Source organism: Oreochromis aureus, linkage group 7 (genome assembly GCF_013358895.1).
Source record: "Oreochromis aureus strain Israel breed Guangdong linkage group 7, ZZ_aureus, whole genome shotgun sequence".
Classification (NCBI taxonomy): domain Eukaryota; kingdom Metazoa; phylum Chordata; class Actinopteri; order Cichliformes; family Cichlidae; genus Oreochromis; species Oreochromis aureus.
This window is the reverse complement of record NC_052948.1, coordinates 8,156,810-8,175,173: the sequence shown is the minus strand read 5'-3', so window position 1 is coordinate 8,175,173 and position 18,364 is coordinate 8,156,810. Positions and strand designations below refer to the sequence as shown.

The 18,364-nt window shown below is 41.4% G+C and overlaps 2 protein-coding genes across 7 annotated transcripts in view; both read left to right on the top strand.

Moving 5' to 3' along the window:
* The window catches only part of ppfibp1b (PPFIA binding protein 1b), a 34,386-nt gene extending 23,466 nt beyond the window's left edge, over positions 1 to 10,920 (top strand). For all 6 annotated transcript variants that reach the window (XM_031759401.2, XM_031759410.2, XM_031759394.2 and 3 more), the window contains 11 exons: positions 486 to 627; positions 706 to 837; positions 1,031 to 1,181; positions 1,310 to 1,421; positions 1,543 to 1,631; positions 8,339 to 8,461; positions 8,568 to 8,693; positions 8,776 to 8,964; positions 9,554 to 9,718; positions 9,823 to 9,888; positions 9,973 to 10,920. In XM_031759401.2, coding sequence (XP_031615261.1) covers positions 486 to 627; positions 706 to 837; positions 1,031 to 1,181; positions 1,310 to 1,421; positions 1,543 to 1,631; positions 8,339 to 8,461; positions 8,568 to 8,693; positions 8,776 to 8,964; positions 9,554 to 9,718; positions 9,823 to 9,888; positions 9,973 to 10,056 — 1,379 coding nt within the window. In that variant the 3' untranslated portion in view covers positions 10,057 to 10,920. The remainder of the gene's footprint in view (positions 1 to 485; positions 628 to 705; positions 838 to 1,030; positions 1,182 to 1,309; positions 1,422 to 1,542; positions 1,632 to 8,338; positions 8,462 to 8,567; positions 8,694 to 8,775; positions 8,965 to 9,553; positions 9,719 to 9,822; positions 9,889 to 9,972) is intronic.
* Positions 10,921 to 12,220: 1,300 nt separating this feature from the next.
* On the top strand, positions 12,221 to 16,749 carry endouc (endonuclease, polyU-specific C). The gene is made up of 8 exons (XM_039614662.1): positions 12,221 to 12,344; positions 12,471 to 12,527; positions 12,623 to 12,722; positions 12,805 to 12,916; positions 13,007 to 13,128; positions 15,822 to 15,934; positions 16,078 to 16,228; positions 16,312 to 16,749. Exons 1-8 carry the CDS (start codon positions 12,334 to 12,336, stop codon positions 16,585 to 16,587), a joined length of 942 nt encoding a protein of 313 aa, XP_039470596.1. The 5' UTR covers positions 12,221 to 12,333; the 3' UTR covers positions 16,588 to 16,749.
* Positions 16,750 to 18,364: the final 1,615 nt, after the last annotated feature.

The window sequence follows — 18,364 nt, the reverse complement described above, 5'->3', positions numbered from 1 at the left end:
TATTTCCATCTGCAATTTCTCATCTCATCCATTCAGCTGACATCTTTTAGTTTAATAGCTGCAGTACTTTGTCTCTGTTCTTTATTGCACAAACTTCTGTACCTGTGTATGTTGAGTGTGCTGTAGTGTACGTAGATTTTGCCATGTTCCTGCATGTTTTTGCCTACACTCTTTTGTTTCTTTTAAAGCTTTCCCCGAGCACAAAGCTGTGCTGAGATCCAGATTATTCGATAAAATAATTTAAACGGCTCTCAAAGACCTTCCAACTAAATCTAAAACAAGTAACAATCCTTTTCTCAGGCAGTGAACAGTGTCTGCATGCATGCCATTCTAGAGAGCGTATCGCTTTGCTCACAGTGACCTCTCAGGAGTCGTCATGTGCCTGTCTCAGTGTTTTCTGGCTCTTTGCACTGAACCTGTGCAGCAGCTCTGTCTGCCTTATCCTCATGTTGCTGATGCTGATCTGCTGGCATTTGTTTGCACAGCTGAAACAGAACGACAGGGTACGGACCATCTCGATCTGGCAGGGCTGCCGCAGAGGTCGAATAACAGCGACAGCACACACACGCTCCCCACTACTCCAGAAAGCAGGAAAAAATCCAAAGGAATAAAAAAGCTCTTTGGGAAGTGAGTAGAAAACCTGTAAACATCCTCCCTCTGAGTGTTCTTTTTTTAAGTATTTAACTTTAATGTCTTATTGTTCAGGTTAAAAAGGAGCCAGTCTACCACATTTAACTTGGATGACAATCTACCAGAGGGTGAGTTCAAGCGAGGAGGAGTGCGTGCCACAGCAGGACCCAGACTGGGTTGGTCTCGTGACCTTCAAAGAGTCAACAAGTGAGTCAGTGCATTCAGCATGAATAATGAAAGTCACAATGTGGTTTCCTTGTTTTGAATCTCTGTGTACAGTGAAATGTAGTGTTTGTTTGAATAATAAAGATGTAACAAGTGCATGTACTACAAGTGATCTACGTCCACAGGCGTGTCTGCATGCCTATTTCATTGTTGACTCTTCTCTTTTCTTGTTTAGTGACGTAGACGCTCCCTTTGCACGCTGGCCGAAGGATCAGGTGTGCGACTGGCTGCAGGAGCAGGGTCTTGGTCTTTATGTAAACATGGCTCGCGTGTGGATCTCCTCTGGACAGACGCTGCTACAGGCCTCGCAGCTGGACCTGGAGAGGGTGCGATGAAGCAGAAGAATTTAATAAGTTTACCAACACTGGTAGAAAAGCAAAGTATTTCTGCCCTGAACTTCCTGTATAGTAACTGGGGAATGTTGTGTGTTTAATCCAAACTTGTGGATGTTTAGGAGCTGGGCATCAAACACCCGCTGCACAGAAAGAAGCTCCAGCTGGCTCTTCAGGCCCTCGGCTCAGAGGAGGAGGACAATAAGGGAAAGCTGGACTACAACTGGGTGACAAGTACGTACCAGCTGCTAGTCGAAGACATGAGTCTGCTGGTCTATTTTTTTATGTTTGTGATGTTTTACTTCATGTTCTGCTCAAGTTAATAATTCATGTAATTCTCTCTGCCTCTTCTCAGGATGGCTGGATGACATCGGCCTGCCTCAGTATAAGACCCAGTTTGATGAGGGAAGAGTGGACGGTCGCATGCTGCACTACATGACTGTGGTGAGTGCCGATATGAGACATTTACTCCCTTCACAGACCCTGTGGATAAGCTGGCCTGATGACTCCACTGTCACCTCATGTTAGTGTTACTGCACAGAGCTCCAGTGCTGATGCAAACCTCACTACAAAGCAAGTTTAATAAACCAGGAATATGTTTTTATTAGGAGGATTAAAGAAGTCTAAATTTTTTACATAGACTCTGAGCACTTACACAAGCGGATGGAGAGGTCAGTAGCAACAATACTTCTTTGCATACATAAATTTCTTTTCACATCACGTTAGAGCTGGGCGATAAAACGATAACGATATGTATTGCGAAATAACTTTTTCTCGATAGAAAAATTAAACTATTGCGATAGACCTCATCTCTCTTGTCCTCTTAAAAAAAAAAAAAAAAAGAACAGCCAATCCAAATTAAGTAGCGCAGAGCCGAACCAATCACAGCCGCAGCGTCACGTCACATGACTTGTTACGTACAGCACAAGCGCCAAGGCGCACATGTGTATTTGTTTTTGCAGCCGGTGTTCCAGATCTACTGGCGTTTAGATCAACTGGCGTTGGTCGAACAGATGTGTGGCAGACTTGCGTTTCAGGAGCTGCTACCGACAAAACAGCAAAAAAAACGCCAAATATGTCATCCGTGACACTTGTGAGGTTATCTCAAACACACTCCGTCAGTCTTGATGCCATTGAACAACAAAATGTTTAAAAATGTCGCGAGTTTACCTGGTGATAGCCTCATGCTCGACACGATCGCGAAAACAGCAAACAATTAACACCACGCCGGTGTTGTTCACAGGACAGCGAGAATAAATGATCGGGAGACTCTTGCCGTCGTTATCGTTCCCCTCGCACGTTTTATTTCTCCGGTTTCAGCGTTTTATGCTCAAAACTAAAGCGTGCAGTTTACTTTGTGTGCACTAACATGGACTCGAGTCAACCAGCGCCACCTCTGGCCGAGTGCCACAGCCTACAGCCAGATCAACTTGTGACACACATCTGCACCACGTTTGAATTCGTTTCATGCACAATACATGTGTACTTTTCAATTGTGTGTTTGTGCGTCATGCAAATAAACCTTTGAAATGAATGAAATCATACCATATATTTATTATTGGCCTACATTTGTACAAAATGCCAAATTATATACACAAAGTCATAGAAATCACCACTCCAATTGGTCATCATGATTTTAATATTCTCTTTTTCCATAACAATGAAATACGCCTTGGACAAATATGACACATCAATAGTTCATTAGTGTTGTCACATCACATCCTGTAAGCATCTTCTGTCTGTGTCCTTTCTCTGAAATGAATATTTCCAGCCAATATAGGCAATCCATCAACATGGCTGGAGAGTTGGTTGTTGTATATAGTCTAAGTGTGGTTAATCTAATGAACATTTGTAAGGAGATGGCAGTTACTGTGAATTTACAGCAGATACACAGTGATTAGTAATAAACAGTCAGACAATGACTCTGACAATCTCATTCAATCTTGCAGATTTAATGCACCTTCTGCGAAAAGTGGTACCACACAGTGTGTGTGGACTTGCCCTGTGCAGAAGGCGACTACAAATGTTGTGGGTGCTAAATAAACAGAAAAAATTGATCCCTGTTGTCTTTGCTTACTGATTGTTTTTAGTGTTGACAATCCACATTGCTGGGATTGCATCTTTCAACATGTTTGTGGGTAGATTTGGATGTACCAGGGGTAAGTGCAGCCACTCAGCCTCTACTCAATGTGATCATAGCAGCAGGTGCAGATGTGTCACAAGTTAATCTAGTAGTAGGTAGGCTATGGTACTTGGCCACAGGTGGCAGCAGTGGACATACCTCTATTTGAGACTGCTCCAGCTGCTATGACATAGCAGCTATGTGATATTGGATCTGCTAAAATTGAAGATCATATGCACGTTTTGGAAATTAAACCTTATAGTATGTTGAAAAACAGAAAAATGACATTGATTTTGTTGCAGGTAAATGTAAATCCACTCAGAACTGTCAAGAAACTGCAATAAAACAATAGCAACTTTATTTTCCATTAGATAAACATGTAGAACACAGACATACAACAGTTAGACTTTCCATAACTATTTTTAGGAACAATTATTAAAGGTTTTTCGTTCTTACAAGCACATTTCTTTTGAACTTGCCCAATGTTCTCAGTTTTTCAATGTTCAACATTTTCAATTTTGTCCACATGATGGACAGAATGTAACTGTGTGCTTTCTGCAGATGTACTTCTTGCATTTCTCACAAAATGTTCTCGTTTTAAAACAGGAATCTTCCTAACTAAGATTTAAAACAAAAGATTTCTACGTCTCCTCCAGTCTCACAAACAGATGACAAACCAATCGACACACCTGAGTCACTGACTTTCTTCAATCCACTCACTCTCACTGGCTCTGTTTGTTACTAATCACTGTGTAACTGCTGTAAATTCACCATAACTGGCATCACCTTACAAATCTTCATTGGATTAACCACACTTATACAGACTGTATATAACTACCAACTCTCCAGCCATGTTGATGGATTGTTTATATTGGCTGGAAATATTCATTTCAGAGAAAAGACACAGACAGAAGATGCTTACAGGATGTGATGTGACAACACTAATGAACTATTGATGTGTCATATTTGTCCAAGGCGTATTTCATTGTTATGGAAAAAGAGAATATCAAAATCATGATGACCAATCGGAGTGGTGATTTCTATGACTTTGTGTATATAATTTGGCATTTTGTACAAATGTAGGCCAATAATAAATATATGGTATGATTTCATTCATTTCAAAGGTTTATTTGCATGACGCACAAACACACAATTGAAAAGTACACATGTATTGTGCATGAAACGAATTCAAACGTGGTGCAGATGTGTGTCACAAGTTGATCTGGCTGTAGGCTGTGGCACTCGGCCAGAGGTGGCGCTGGTTGATTCGAGTCCATGTTAGTGCACACAAAGTAAACTGCACGCTTTAGTTTTGAGCATAAAACGCTGAAACCGGAGAAATAAAACGTGCGAGGGGAACGATAACGACGACAAGAGTCTCCCGATCATTTATTCTCGCGGTCCTGTGAACAACACCGGCGTGGTGTTAATTGTTTGCTGTTTTCGCGATCGTGTCGAGCATGAGGATATCACCAGGTAAACTCGCGACATTTTTACACATTTTGTTGTTCAATGGCATCAAGACTGACGGAGTGTGTTTGAGAGAACCTCACAAGTGTCACAGATGACATATTTGGCGTTTTTTTGCTGTTTTGTCGGTAGCAGCTCCCGAAACGCAAGACTGCCACACATCTGTTCGACCAACGCCAGTTGATCTAAACGCCAGTAGATCTGGAACACCGGGCCGCCCAGGTAATGAAGGAAATGAGTTTGCCGACTAGAGAAAAATCAACCGAGAGCGTGAGCGAAGGTTACCGAAGAAAAAACAGATGATGGTTCCAATGCTGGAGAGATTGTCAAACGGAAGGGCCACAGAAGTTCCGTGGTGTGAAGGTATTTCGCTATTTCAAGTCTGACAAAAACAGAGTAGCGCGCACTGTAAATTGTGCCGAAAGCAAGTCTGGATATACAATAAAGCGGTGCATGCTCAATCTCTGACTGAAAGCGCTAATTCGTCATTCGGCTTTTGTCAGACTAAAGTAACTGTTAAAACTGTTTGAAAAGCTAAGCTATACAACAAGGAGAGATTGATGCTACGTCCACACGCATTCCGGGTATTTTTGAAAACGCAGATTTTTCTATGCGTTTGCACCTTTAAATCCACACGTAAACGGCGTTTTCAGTCACTGAAAACGGAGATTTCTAAAAACGCCTGCCAGGGTGGATATTTTCGAAAACTCCGCTTTTGCATTTACGTGTGGACAAGAAAACGGAGAAAACGCAGCGTCAAAGGTGTGCGCCTTTTTGACGCCACACTGTGCGCCACGTTATTGTTTCGGTGAAATGAATTTCTACAATACTGTTACTGTTAATTGTACTCTCTGCAGTGTTTAAATGCTTACATATACACACATAGTTACTGTCCCTCCACACATACGACTCGGTTCTGTTTTAGTGATGCGCGAATCATGAACGAATCGTTCAATACTCGAGAATCACTTTACTGACTCATGAATCATGATTCACAAGCGCAACTGACTCACTGACTCATCCCTGTTGCTGTTAGCAAATTAATTTCATTAGTAGAAATATATCTAGCTTATAATTCAAATTGTGAAGAAAAACACAACATCCAGTATCTTAACAAAAACATTCCTTCTCTGAACTGGAAGAAAAAACCCTAAGTAGAAGCTCACATCAAGACAATAGCTCCTCGGTTCACAGTAGCATCGCTCTGCTAACATGCTAACAGCACATTTGAGCTACTCACCCCCTCCCTTCCTGCGCTGAATCGTAGGGGAAGCAAATCACTCAGGACTCACTAACCCCCCCTCCTCCTGTGTTGAATCATAGAGCGAGCGAATCACTCATGACTCGCTCACCCCCCTCCCTCCTGTGTTGAATCATAGAGCGAGCGAATCACTCATGACTCGCTCACCCCTCCCTCCTGTGCTGAATCATAGAGCGAACGAATCACTCACTCACTCACTCACCCCCCTCCCTCCTGGCCCGCAGCTGCTTCTTCTTCTTCTTCTTCTTGGTTGGAAACCAATGTTAAAGCAAGACTACCGCCCCCTGGCTCACAGCGCCAGTGGACATTTAGATGAGAAAATATATATTTGACACATGTAAGGAAAATACTAATAAAATAAAAATAAACAAAAGAAATGTTCCCTTTAGAAATTCTTTTGCTCTTTTTTGCTATATAAAATAGTTGTTTTCTTTAAGAATCACTCATCTTAGCAGTAGGATTTACATTAAAAGAGAAACAAATTAAGTTTGAGTGAAAATGTACATTTTTTGCACTCTCTGGTCAACTGACTCAGTGACTCAAATGACTCAAAAAACCCGATTCACTTTGGTGAGTGACTCATTAAAACTCGATTCAGTAAAAAGAATCAAATTTACCATCACTATTCTGTTTCTATGCCCCATCTTTGTTTACTATTTCCTACCGAGGCTTCTAGACTTCTGATTGGCCAACATTTCTACACGGTTAGGAATATATCGCCACCTGTTGCTTTGGCATGTTCCTAGCAGCGTTTTCCTTCATTTCTGCGTTTACGTGTGGACGGGATTATTTTTTAAACGAAAACGGAAAATCTCCGCTTTCAAAAATACCCGTATGCGTGTGGACGTAGCCTGAGAATTTCCTTTTAGTTCTCAGTTTATTTGATATTGACAAAAGTTAGTCAATTTTGTCTGTTCTTCTGTAAAACGACCTAAGATTTATTTTTAGAATTAAAATTTTGTTTCTAAGTGGAATTGACAATTTAGTGGTCTGTTTTGTTTGTTCTATTTTGAAACTTAAACGCTTTAGCGGCTGCCTTTTGTGTAGTTTACAATATTTGCCTTTATCTGAAACTGAAGTCTCATGTTCCTTAAGTACATCTACCCTGTTGAACTTATTATGGGAAATAAATATTTTAATTAAAACAAGCTGCTAATTATTTCACATTTTACTTGTGAGCAACGGCACATTTAAATCTTACAAATATAGTTATTTGGCTTATATCGTGATATATATCGTTATCGCCTGAAATGAAAAAAACATATCGTGATATGAAAAAATCTTATATCGCCCAGCTCTACATCACGTTATGGACAAAAAGACCAAGGGAGAATTTCTCTTCCAACTCTTCTGTTCTGCCTCACAGCGGACTAAACCCTCCTTATGTTCACAAACAACAGCTCGTTTCACAACATTTAACAGTCAAATAACTAAAAGCTTGAAAAGGAAAAATGTCAATACAAAATGTAGTCAGCTTCTGAAAAGAACGGTGCAGATGCAAAGTAAAAATGTTTGGTTTGTGCATTTTATCACTTGGCCCTCATGATGCTCCCTCAAGGTAAGTAAGCTTTAATACTCATCCTTAGATGTACCCTCTTCTTATGGCACATTTTTAGTCTCACTCTTTCAGCTTTAATCTTGGTGTTGAAAAAAGCGTAAACTTTTTTGCCATTGGTAAGTCAAAAACTCGAAATTTCAAGTTAGTTTCTCAATTTTCAGTTATTTTCTCAGAAGTTTGAGAAAATGAAAACAACTGTGTTTTCTCATCACAATTTTTGATGTGTGGATGGCAAAGAATTTGGGTTTTTTTGTTTTTGTTTTGGTTTTGGTTTGGTTTGTTTTTGTTTTTTCCAGTGGTAGAAAGGAGCTTCCATAACCTTGGGATTAAGTAAAGAACATTTACAGCAAATAGCCCCTCAGTGCTCTGGGAAAGGCAGTGAGACCCCTTTACAGTCTGTGAACTGAACTTCATGGCATCTGTTTTAATTATTCTCCCTGAGAACTGATTGGTTGGTATGCTGTGCTCTTAGAAAGCTCTGATCTGTTATTTCAAACAATGTTTCACAGGAACAGGTAAGATGTGCAGCATGAGTCAGCTCTGATGTATCAGTCAGAAGTGACCTGGGATGATAAAAATAAAGTTTCCTCTCTAATCCCAGATTCACCCTCTCAGGTATTTGTATTTCAGCACTGGCTCTCCGATCCTGTTCAAGCTCTGATGTCTTGTGTTTTTAAGGATAATAATCACAGTTTAGTCAATTTTAGAGCGAATCACTGATATCTTTCTTTGTCCAACAGGATGACCTGCTTTCCCTGAAGGTGGGCAGTGTTCTGCATCACCTCAGCATCAAGAGAGCTATTCAAGTCCTCCGACTCAACAACTACGAGCCTAACTGCCTCCGTCGCCGGCCGTCAGACGAGGTGCGTTCGCTTTAACAGCCTGTTCTGCTGCTCGGCCCACTGACTTTACATACTCATAGCTATGTGTGAACACACTGTGCTTGTGGTTTGTACTTTGCGTCTGTAGAACAACATTTCACCGGCAGAGATTTCCCAGTGGACCAACCACAGGGTGATGGAGTGGCTGAGGTCTGTGGATCTCGCTGAATATGCTCCCAACCTGAGAGGCAGCGGCGTCCATGGGGGCCTAATGGTGAGAGAGTTGTTCATTTCCCTGAAAGAGCAGACGCTGTCCTGGGTTGTGTCCACTCCTAATACACCAAATTCCCGCTCAGGTTCTGGAGCCACGATTCAATGTGGAGACGATGGCTTTGCTGCTGAACATCCCCCCCAACAAGACTCTGCTGCGGCGCCACCTTGCCACAAATTTCAACCTGCTCATTGGCTCAGAGGCCCACCAGCTCAAACAGGAGTGTCTCGAAAACCCAGACTACACTTTGCTTACTGCCACCACTAAGGTCAAGGTAAAGCACGAGTTCCCATGGACAGACCGTCCTTTCTTACTACAAGTACTACAATTACTTCTCGGAGTACTTACAAAGAAAATATGTTGGAAATGCTTTTTCCTACGTATTCTCTTTAAATGGGTAACAAGTTGAGAGATTTGATTTTACAAAGTGATATTAAAGTTTAGTTTCTCATGGAAATTAAATGTGCCCACACGTTAAAATAGAATTTAAAGAAATTTTAAGTCACTAAAACTGGAATCAACCCTGTAACCATAAAATAATTGCCAGAAAATTCAACATTTTAAGTTTTTGTTTGTTTGTTTTGTTTAAATCTTGTGATATCAGTTTATATCAGTTTGCATATGATTTTTAGTTCGTATCATTTTTGCTCCATCTGGCATTTTTGTGCAACATATTACTTAAAATTTTATTGTGCAATTTATTCCAGGAGGAAAAATGACACTGATGATGCAGAGGTCTCAAAAACTCACTGATCAAATATGATGACCTTTTTGTGTTTTTTCTAAATCAGAGGTTGGTATGTGTGCGTTCCTGTGCGAATGTATGTAGTACTTACATGTCCTCTCTGTCCGGTTCACACCAGCCAAAAAAACTATCATTCAGTAATTTTGGCAGTCTGAGGAAGAAAAAGCAGGAAGAGAACGAGGAGTATGTGTGTCCGATGGACGTGGAGATGCCAAAGGGTCGGAGCTTCCAAAAAGGCTTCGAGCTCCAAATCTATGAAGATGACCTCGACCGGCTAGAACAGGTGAGCTTATTCTTCAGCATTCATTAATGGTTTGCTTAATTTAAAAAGAAGAAAGAAAAAAAAAAGTCATATTAAATTTGAAATCTAACACTTTCTGTTCACAGATGGAGGACTCTGAGGGAACCGTGAGACAGATTGGTGCTTTCTCTGAGGGGATTCAGAATCTGACAGTGAGAACCAGGAACTTATTACTCACTGATTATTGTTTCCATGGCTTCTGATAGGAAACTTAATGCTTTTCTCTCGTTTACCAGAGCATGCTGAAAGATGACGAACTCTTCAAAGAGATCTCCAATTCGCCGAACCCCAGCGTAACCGACGACGACTCCAACGCATGAGGCTGTCAGCATCAGACCTGATCCTGCTGTGAATGAAACTCTGTGCCAACCCTCTCCACTTGCACACACACGTCTCAACAAAAAAACAAGAATGCTCCCACATTTTCCTCATTTTTAGTGTCACATTCAAAGAAGAGCCAAAAGTATTAGTGTCGTGTCTTTCTAGTTGATTTTTAAATGTGGAAGCCTTCAGTCCAGAGGCCACTTTCACTCCTGAACTTAGTCTTCATTACTCCCGACTGATGTCAGAGGGAACATGTAGGATAACACCACTGTTTGCCTGCCAGCTGGTTTCTGGAGATATTTTTACTGTTCTATTCGGGTACCTTCCTGTTTTAACTGAAGTGAAAACCAGCAAAAATTAAAAAAAAAACACATCTAGAAAATGCCTATATAGATTTAATATATGACTTTTAAATTGCCTTCTGACTGTGGCAATGCTAGAAGAAAGAGTTGGACTAGAAGTGATGTGTTTAGACTGTTTCCATTTTGAAGTTATAAAGAAAAAACCCTCAAACAGCTGCTATGTTTTCTACACAACTGAACCCTGCTAAAGAAATAAGAGTCTTTAAATATTATCTTGTCACTTATACATTTAAAAATGTGCATATACAGTATAAAGCAAGAATCTTGCTGCATGTTTTGAAACTTCAACACAGTCATATAAGAACTCATCATTGTTTTTACCAAAAAAGGATTTTAAATGGAAGCCTGCAGTTAATTCTGGGGAAATGTTGTGCTGCAAGGAAACGTCGGGTTTTCTCAAAGCGATAATGCTCTCTGCAGCTCTCCACCTTCCCTGAAAAGATGTCTTTTTTTTGTACACTTATGCAATTAATAAATCAATAAAGTAATTTAAATACGTTTGGTGTTTTCTTTGAAGAAATTAAATTTACACCTGTCACAATGTCAGATTTTTTTCAAGAGTCGGGGACGCAACAATTCTCTAATGTTGGTTGATAATGTTGACAGATAATTGGTGATGACAAAATCAGCTCTACACAACTACTCTGTAATCAGGATTTCGGTGTTTTGTTCAAGAATTAAATCCTCCACAAAGACTTTTATTTATAGAGGCTCAATTTTATTGTCACAAAAAGACGGAGAATGGTTGTTCCCCTTTAGCACTCGGTTCTGGAGTTTACCCTTTACAGCATCCAGGCCTGACATTTATTGTTTCCCGCTGTGAGGCGGCACAAAATCTGAATGCTGCTGAGTTTAGACGTGTGAACTGCTGTGGCTCTAAATGACAGAACACTCATTAAACTTATGAGATGCGTCTTCTGTGTGTAATCAAGAGCTCGAAGTCTCAAACTCTCTTTTATTTCTGCTTCTTTTTAAAAAAAAATCTTTTTTTCAGTCTTTCTCAGATTCATTTCTTTTGTCTAGTCTGTCTGGCTCTCCTCTCATTTCTTGTCATGTCTCCACACGTTCATACATGCACAGTAAAGCCTTTCTACAGTTCTGCACAAAAGTCCATGTTCAGTGGTGAGATCCACCCATTGGCCCCTGCTGACACCTCTGTACTGGTGATATACATGACACCACTACAGTGTAACCTACTATAATAATGCTGTTGATGTGGTCACTCTACAGGACATGCTCACATAGTTAACAAATATGCATGCTCCTGCTCAGAGGTAAACCAGGGCAGCTACATTCCTGGGCAGAGTGAGACCATTAACCTTTTTCCATAAAACTGAATTAAATCTAGGCCGTTAACTTTTAATGTTAGCATGTTGGTGAATTTTAAAGCACAGAGGATTTCATTTCTGAGAAAACATTTTCTGCTGTTTGACAGCTCAGTACACCCCCCTTGTGTTCAAGTCACAGACCACTGCCTTTCCCCAGATTTACATTTCACCTTACATTTGCACAGCCTACTTTATCTACTCATTGAATACAGTGTCTACCCTTCTCTTATCCCCGTTTACACTGAAACAATACATGAGAAACCTTTCACTGAGACTCTGGATAGGACTTTTGTGAAATTGCATCATGTGTGTGATGGTTTATAAGCTAAGTTGTATAAAAAATAAAAATTAAAACCACCTGAAGCTGCATCGCTGTATCACTTCTTTAGTAAAAGTTCATGCAAAACCATAGAGAGAGGCTGTGCCCTGAATTTAGGCGCCATCTGGTGGTTAAAAGTGGGTCTCAGTCTCAGAAAGGCCCCTGCAAGATTCTGGGTGGAGAGTGGACCTTTAGACAGACAGGCTGTGTGTGAGTACTCTGCTGCAGTTCAGGCTGAAACAGTGGACACTTTCATTTGGCGTCATGTCTGCGAGGTTTATATTTTTATTTACTGACTGAAAATTAGTTTGTTTACGTTGTTGCACGAGCAGCTGAATACAGGTCAGAACATTGCTGCTTTTCCCATGTATAGAAACTGTTTTCACATCTGTTATATGCAGGTTGTTCTGTGGCTTTCTGCTCCTTGCAGTGTTCCTCAGTGGACTGAATGGATCAAGGTACAGTGGTATAAAGCAAACTCTGCTGTTTCCTCTATTTGCGTGTGCATCTGCCAGATTTTTGCATAGCCTCTGTCTGACACTTTCTATAACAGACCAGCTGTAAACCAGGAGCTCTCCACTATTCTCAATGAGCTGTGGAGTTTGGATGTGAATCGCATGACACCTGGGATAGACTACACGATCTCTGTTCAGGTGAGAAATCTTTTCTAGTTTATTTAGCGCCTGCTGTGTCTTGTGTTTGCACAAAGACGTGTTCTGTGTTTGAACTGCCTAGGGTAGAGCAAGCTTTGTAAGTCAGGGCAGCCAGACGGTGCAGGATCACGCTTCGCAGCCGCTCTTCTCCAACGTTAATGAGAGCAAACTGAGAAATATAACCACTTTCTCTAGTAAGTGTGTAGTTGTGAGCACTCTGAGCTTATTCATTCAGATCGTGTTTGCAGTCATCACTGTAATAAATGGGATTTCTGGGCTCGCAGGCTTTATGACACTCCTGGACAACTATGAGCGGTCTACTGGCGTGACGGAACAAGTCACCACAGAGGAGCTCACAGAGATGGAGTTCTTCTTGGACGCCGTCTTAGAGACAAAAGTCATGAAGGTATGCGTCACAACAAACTCTGTCGAGCAGAAAGTTTAAATTTGAGCACTTCAGTTACTCCATTCTGTTGGAGAAACCTGGTAGTTTCAGTCTGAATGTCTCCTAACAGCAACAAGAGAATTTCTTTTGGTATTGCACAACTTTCTATTGTTTCCTACAGTTCATGGTTTTGAGGCTGTAGCTGAACTCTAGAGGGAGTGTTATGCTCTTCCTGTTGTACTGCTGCTGAACACATTACTTCAAGACATTACAGAGGCAAAATAACATCTGTGTGCAGCTGTGGAATGTCGCTCTGGCCTCAGCGGTCTCCCAGAAGGGGATCGCTGCAGGAATGTGGACATGATGTACTTTTTGTAGGTGGAAGAAAGCCACGCTTTTCAGTGAACCTTTATGTGTAGATCTCAGCGGGGACACATGAGACAAATCCTCACAATAACCCCTCCAACAGCGCCGGGCCTTTTCTCTTCAGCAACAGCACAGCATCTCCTCCTCTCCTCTGGCTCTGGGCACACTCAGGTTTGCAACCATGAAGAAGCCAGAAAGAAAATGGAGGAGGGCATCAGATATTAGAGGATTTCTTCTCACAAAGTTTAAATGAGAAAACAACAAAAAAAGAATCTTTAATAACATAGCTAAAGACAATATGATTCACAGAATCATCGCAGAACAGAACACAGATAGGTGAGGTGCACAAAGTTTATTATCATCCCCAGCCAGTTGTGGCTTCCCCTCCCAGAGCCTGGTTCCTTGGGAGGTTTCTTCCCACTTAAAGTCCTTTTTTCCCTTCCAACTGTAGCCAAGTGATTGCTTACAGTGGTCGTCTTATTGTTCTGTAGGGTCTTTCTATCCATCCGTCTTCTTCCACTTATCCAGGGCCGGGTCGTGGGGGCAGCAGCCCAAGCAGAGTCAAGTCCAAGCAGACCTCCCTCTTCCCAGCCACCTCCTCCGGCTTGTTCGGGGGAACATCAAGGTGTTCCCAGGCCAGCTGAGAGATATAATCTTTCCAGTGAGTCCTGGGTCTGCCATGGGGCCTCCTTCCAGTGGGACATGCCCGGAACACCTCACCCAGGAGGCGCCCAGGCATCCTTGTCAGATGCCCGAACCACCTAAACTGGCTACTTTCAATGTGAAGGAGCAGTGGCTCTACTCTGAGCAGCGATGAGATTCTGAGACCACCCAAGTGAAATCCTTCCGCCACTTGACTACGCCTAGAAATTCTGTCCATAGAAATTATTAACAGAATTGGTGACAAAGGGCAGCCCTGGCGGAGCCCATCACCCACCAGGAACATAAGTCCGACTTATTGCCGGGTATGCGGACCAAGCTCTTCTAACGGTTGTATAAGGATTGAATGGACCGTAGAAATGGCAGCACCCCCCACAGGACACCCCGAGGGACACGGTCGAATGCCTTCTCCAAGTCCACAAAACACATGTACACTGGTTGGGCAAACTCCCATACACCCTCAAGTGTCCTCGATAGGATAAAGAGTTGATCCAGTGTTCCACAACCAGGACGAAAACTGCATTGTTCCTCCTGTATCCGAGGTTCAACTAATGGACGGCCTCTTCTTTCCAGCACCCTCACATCGACCTTCCCAGGAAGGCTAAGGAGTTTGATTCCCCTATAGTTGGAACACACCCTCTTGGCCCCTTTCTTAAAGATGGGAACGACTACCCCAGTCTGCCAATCCAGGGGTACTGTCCCTGATCTCCACGCAACATGGTAGAGGCGTGTCAACCAAGACAGGGTCTCTACCTTACAATATTCAACCCCTTCAGGTGACTGGTATTGTGATTTAGTGCTATAAAAATAAAATGTATTTGAATCAAATCTTGCTCACTTTAGGAGCCACTTCCATCTCACCCAATCTCTAAAATCTTCTTCTGTCACACCAACCCTCTGCATGTCCTCCTTCACTACATCAGTGAACTTTTTCTTTCTTCTTCTTTAAATCTTCAGCATCCTTTTGGCAATATATCCACTATCCCTCCTCTGGACATGTCCAAATCATCTCAACCTGCTCAACCTGAGTTGTCCCCCTGATGTACTCATTTGTAATCTTCTCCATCCTGGTCACTCCCAGAGAAAATCGTAACATCTTCAGCTTCACCTCCTGTCTTTTTGTCAGTGCCACCATCTCCAAATCATACATCACAGCAGGTCTCACTGCCATCTTGTAAACCTTCCCTTTCTCTCTTGCTGCTACCCTGCTGTCACAAATCACCCTGACACTTAACTGAACCCTCCCTGCACCGTGTTGCAAACACATAAAACTTGCACCACGGGATGAACCAGATAACTGCTGGTAACATTTGGACAAAAAGTCTGATGACTCCATCTTTAGGGCTTATGGATGGATGGATGGATGGATGGATTTAACAATTAAAGACATATTCATCCCAAAGACACTCTTATAATGTAGATTAAATATAGTGTTGACATAACATATAGAGTTATGATTTGTTTTTTTAAAGAGTTAAATGTTGTAATTACATGAACAAAAGTGCAGTATTCCAAGATGGCATCAGGGTTTTAACACCTTTTACGTTTCTATAATTATTTTAAGTGTAAAAGCTCAAAATAATGACATAAATACTTCTGTTCATGTTATTATCACAATAATAACATTATTATTATTATGACAAGTCAAGTTTGGATTCATAAATATCATCAATGATGTTTCTCCACAGCGGGCTCATCAGTACCTGGTGAGAAAAGGTCAGTCCAGCTCTGACTTGAGGCTGTTCAAGAAACAGCTCAACTTGATCTGGTTCCACCTCTACCACAGGCAGAGAAACACAGGGTGAGATCTCTTCCTGTCAATCATCCCGCTTTAACTGTCTCCAGTTGTTAAATTCATCCATGAGATTCTGCAACACTATAAATTAATAATCATTTCTTTGGTAAGAAGTATGTGTGTTTCTGTTTTTAATTGATTATCACCAGCCTGGACTCCAGTGGATTTGAACATGTGTTTGTTGGCGAGATAAAATCAGGAACAGAAATCATTGGTTTTCACAACTGGGTCCAGTTCTACCTGCAAGAGAAAAACCAACACTTGGACTACAAAGGATATAAGGCCAGGGAGCATGATTTGGTAAGAATAACAGTTCACCAGACAGAAGAGATTCATTTCCTTCTTTGGTAACATAACCATTAATGTTCATGCTTTTGTCACAGCCTGATCAAGATGACCACATTCTCAACCTCCAGTTCAGCTGGCACGGTGTGGTGAAGCCCATTGGCAGCGCCTTCATCGGCACCAGCCCCGAGTTTGAGATGGCCGTCTTCACCATCGTCTTCCTCATGAACACGGAGAGAAGCACCACAGTTGTGGTCAACATTGACCAGTGTCGGATGGAGCTGGTGGTGATCAGACACGGACGCTCACTTGGGACGGCGTACCCCAAACTGCTCAGCAGCAACGGCAGACATGTCAGGCAGCACGCACACTGATGTGATCCATCATTTTATTTACTTCTGATAAAAACTAATCTTTGTTCAGCAATACGTGGCCTCATTAATAAGGAACTGACCTGCCTAATGTACTGCAAAGGACATTTACATGTATTTCAAGATCACTGTGACCTCAGTAGCTTTAAATAAAATGTTATTTTGGAGTTCAATATTTTTATTTTGTGCAGTTTTCTTTAGAAAACAAGTCTTTCAAGTCACTGACATTTATTTAATGTGATATATATAGAACATAGAACTGTGGCATGACCCTTGTGGGCACAGTAAAAGCAAACAAAAGGGAGATCCCGCAAGTGATGAAAAGTAAAGAAAATCATGTGTCCTTCCTCCCTGACGAGGCTTCAAAAAAGAAGGCTGTCCTGCTCCTGTCATCCATGCACAGACAACCAAGCATAGGACCCACTGAAAACCTGAAGTGATTGGATTTTAAAACCAAGCAAAGGTGGTGTTGATACTTTTGACCAGATGTGCACTCACATGGCTGTGGAAGAAAAACCAAGAGATGGCCCCTTTGTGTCTTCTATGGCATGATCATTGTTGGTGTGATGAACTCGTGGATCAGGCCCGGCCCTAACCAATCTGGCGCCCTAGGCAAGATTTTAGGTGGCGCCCCCCTACATCGGCAGTGTAGTGTATGTACTCACAAGAAACCGAATAGCTTTGTCTTTGACCTTTTTTTTTACTTAAAAAGCAAATTCACAATCAGAATAATTAACAAGATAAAAAAATATATGAATAAATAAATGAATACAAAAAATAAAAAATGAATATATGAAATACAATAAATTTTACATACATAAACACAATAAAACCTGTCAACAAGTTGGATAAAATAAATTAAAAATACAATATAAATAAGGCACTGCACAAAACAAGATATTAAATAAACCAGTATGACCGCTTGATGTTGCTGCATCATGGCTGGGTTGTGCTGCTGATGCTGCATCACTGGTGGGTTGTGCTGCTGAAGTGGAGGCAGCAGCGGTAGATGTGGTAGATGGCCCAGGGGTGGGATTTAGAAACTTCAACAGTGCATCTGAAGAGAGGAGTATGTGACACCACTGAGTATTAAAGTCTAATAATAAAAACATATGATTCCAGGAATAAAATGAAATGATATAATATAAATGAAAAACCAAAGAGATATATGTATGATGTTAACTGATATGCAAATTAGATTAGATTCAATTTATTGTCATCATTACCAGTGGCGGTCCTAGCCTGTTTGGCGCCCTGGGCGAACACTCCCTCTGGCGCCCCCCCTCCACCACACACACACACACACACACACACACACACAAAACATATTAAGGATCGTACATTAACATAAAACTGCTGTCCACACACACATATGAAGACAGAGAGAGTATGCATAGTATGCAAACGGCTACCAAACAGCCATCATAATTCTTCATACAATGAGAACAGGACAAATCAACAACTGACAATGACTAATTAATATTAAAATCTGTAACATAATGTATTGTTTGGAGTTTAATTTGTTAGTGTTACTATTTTTACCATTTCTTCTTGGAGCAGCTGTAACACACGTAATTTCCTTAGGAATTAATAAAGTATTCTGATTCTGACTGTTTCAGGATGACCTGCCATTATCCAATGACACATCTGCTTACCTGTATCTTTTGCTCGTTTCTCCTCCTCTTCTTTTCTATTTTTTCTAAACTGAGCACCTGATGGCTTTGAACTTTTCTTGTCCATCTTCCATTGGTTTTAATTTTGCACTCCAGAATGAACACCC

What these genes read in the sequence shown, in the direction of transcription:
- endouc (XM_039614662.1), top strand. An exon ending in ACTACACGATCTCTGTTCAG is followed by an intron (nt 12,723 to 12,804) that starts GTGAGAAATCTT and finishes TGAACTGCCTAG; the next exon opens with GGTAGAGCAAGCTTTGTAAG. An exon ending in AAATATAACCACTTTCTCTA is followed by an intron (nt 12,917 to 13,006) that starts GTAAGTGTGTAG and finishes CTGGGCTCGCAG; the next exon opens with GCTTTATGACACTCCTGGAC.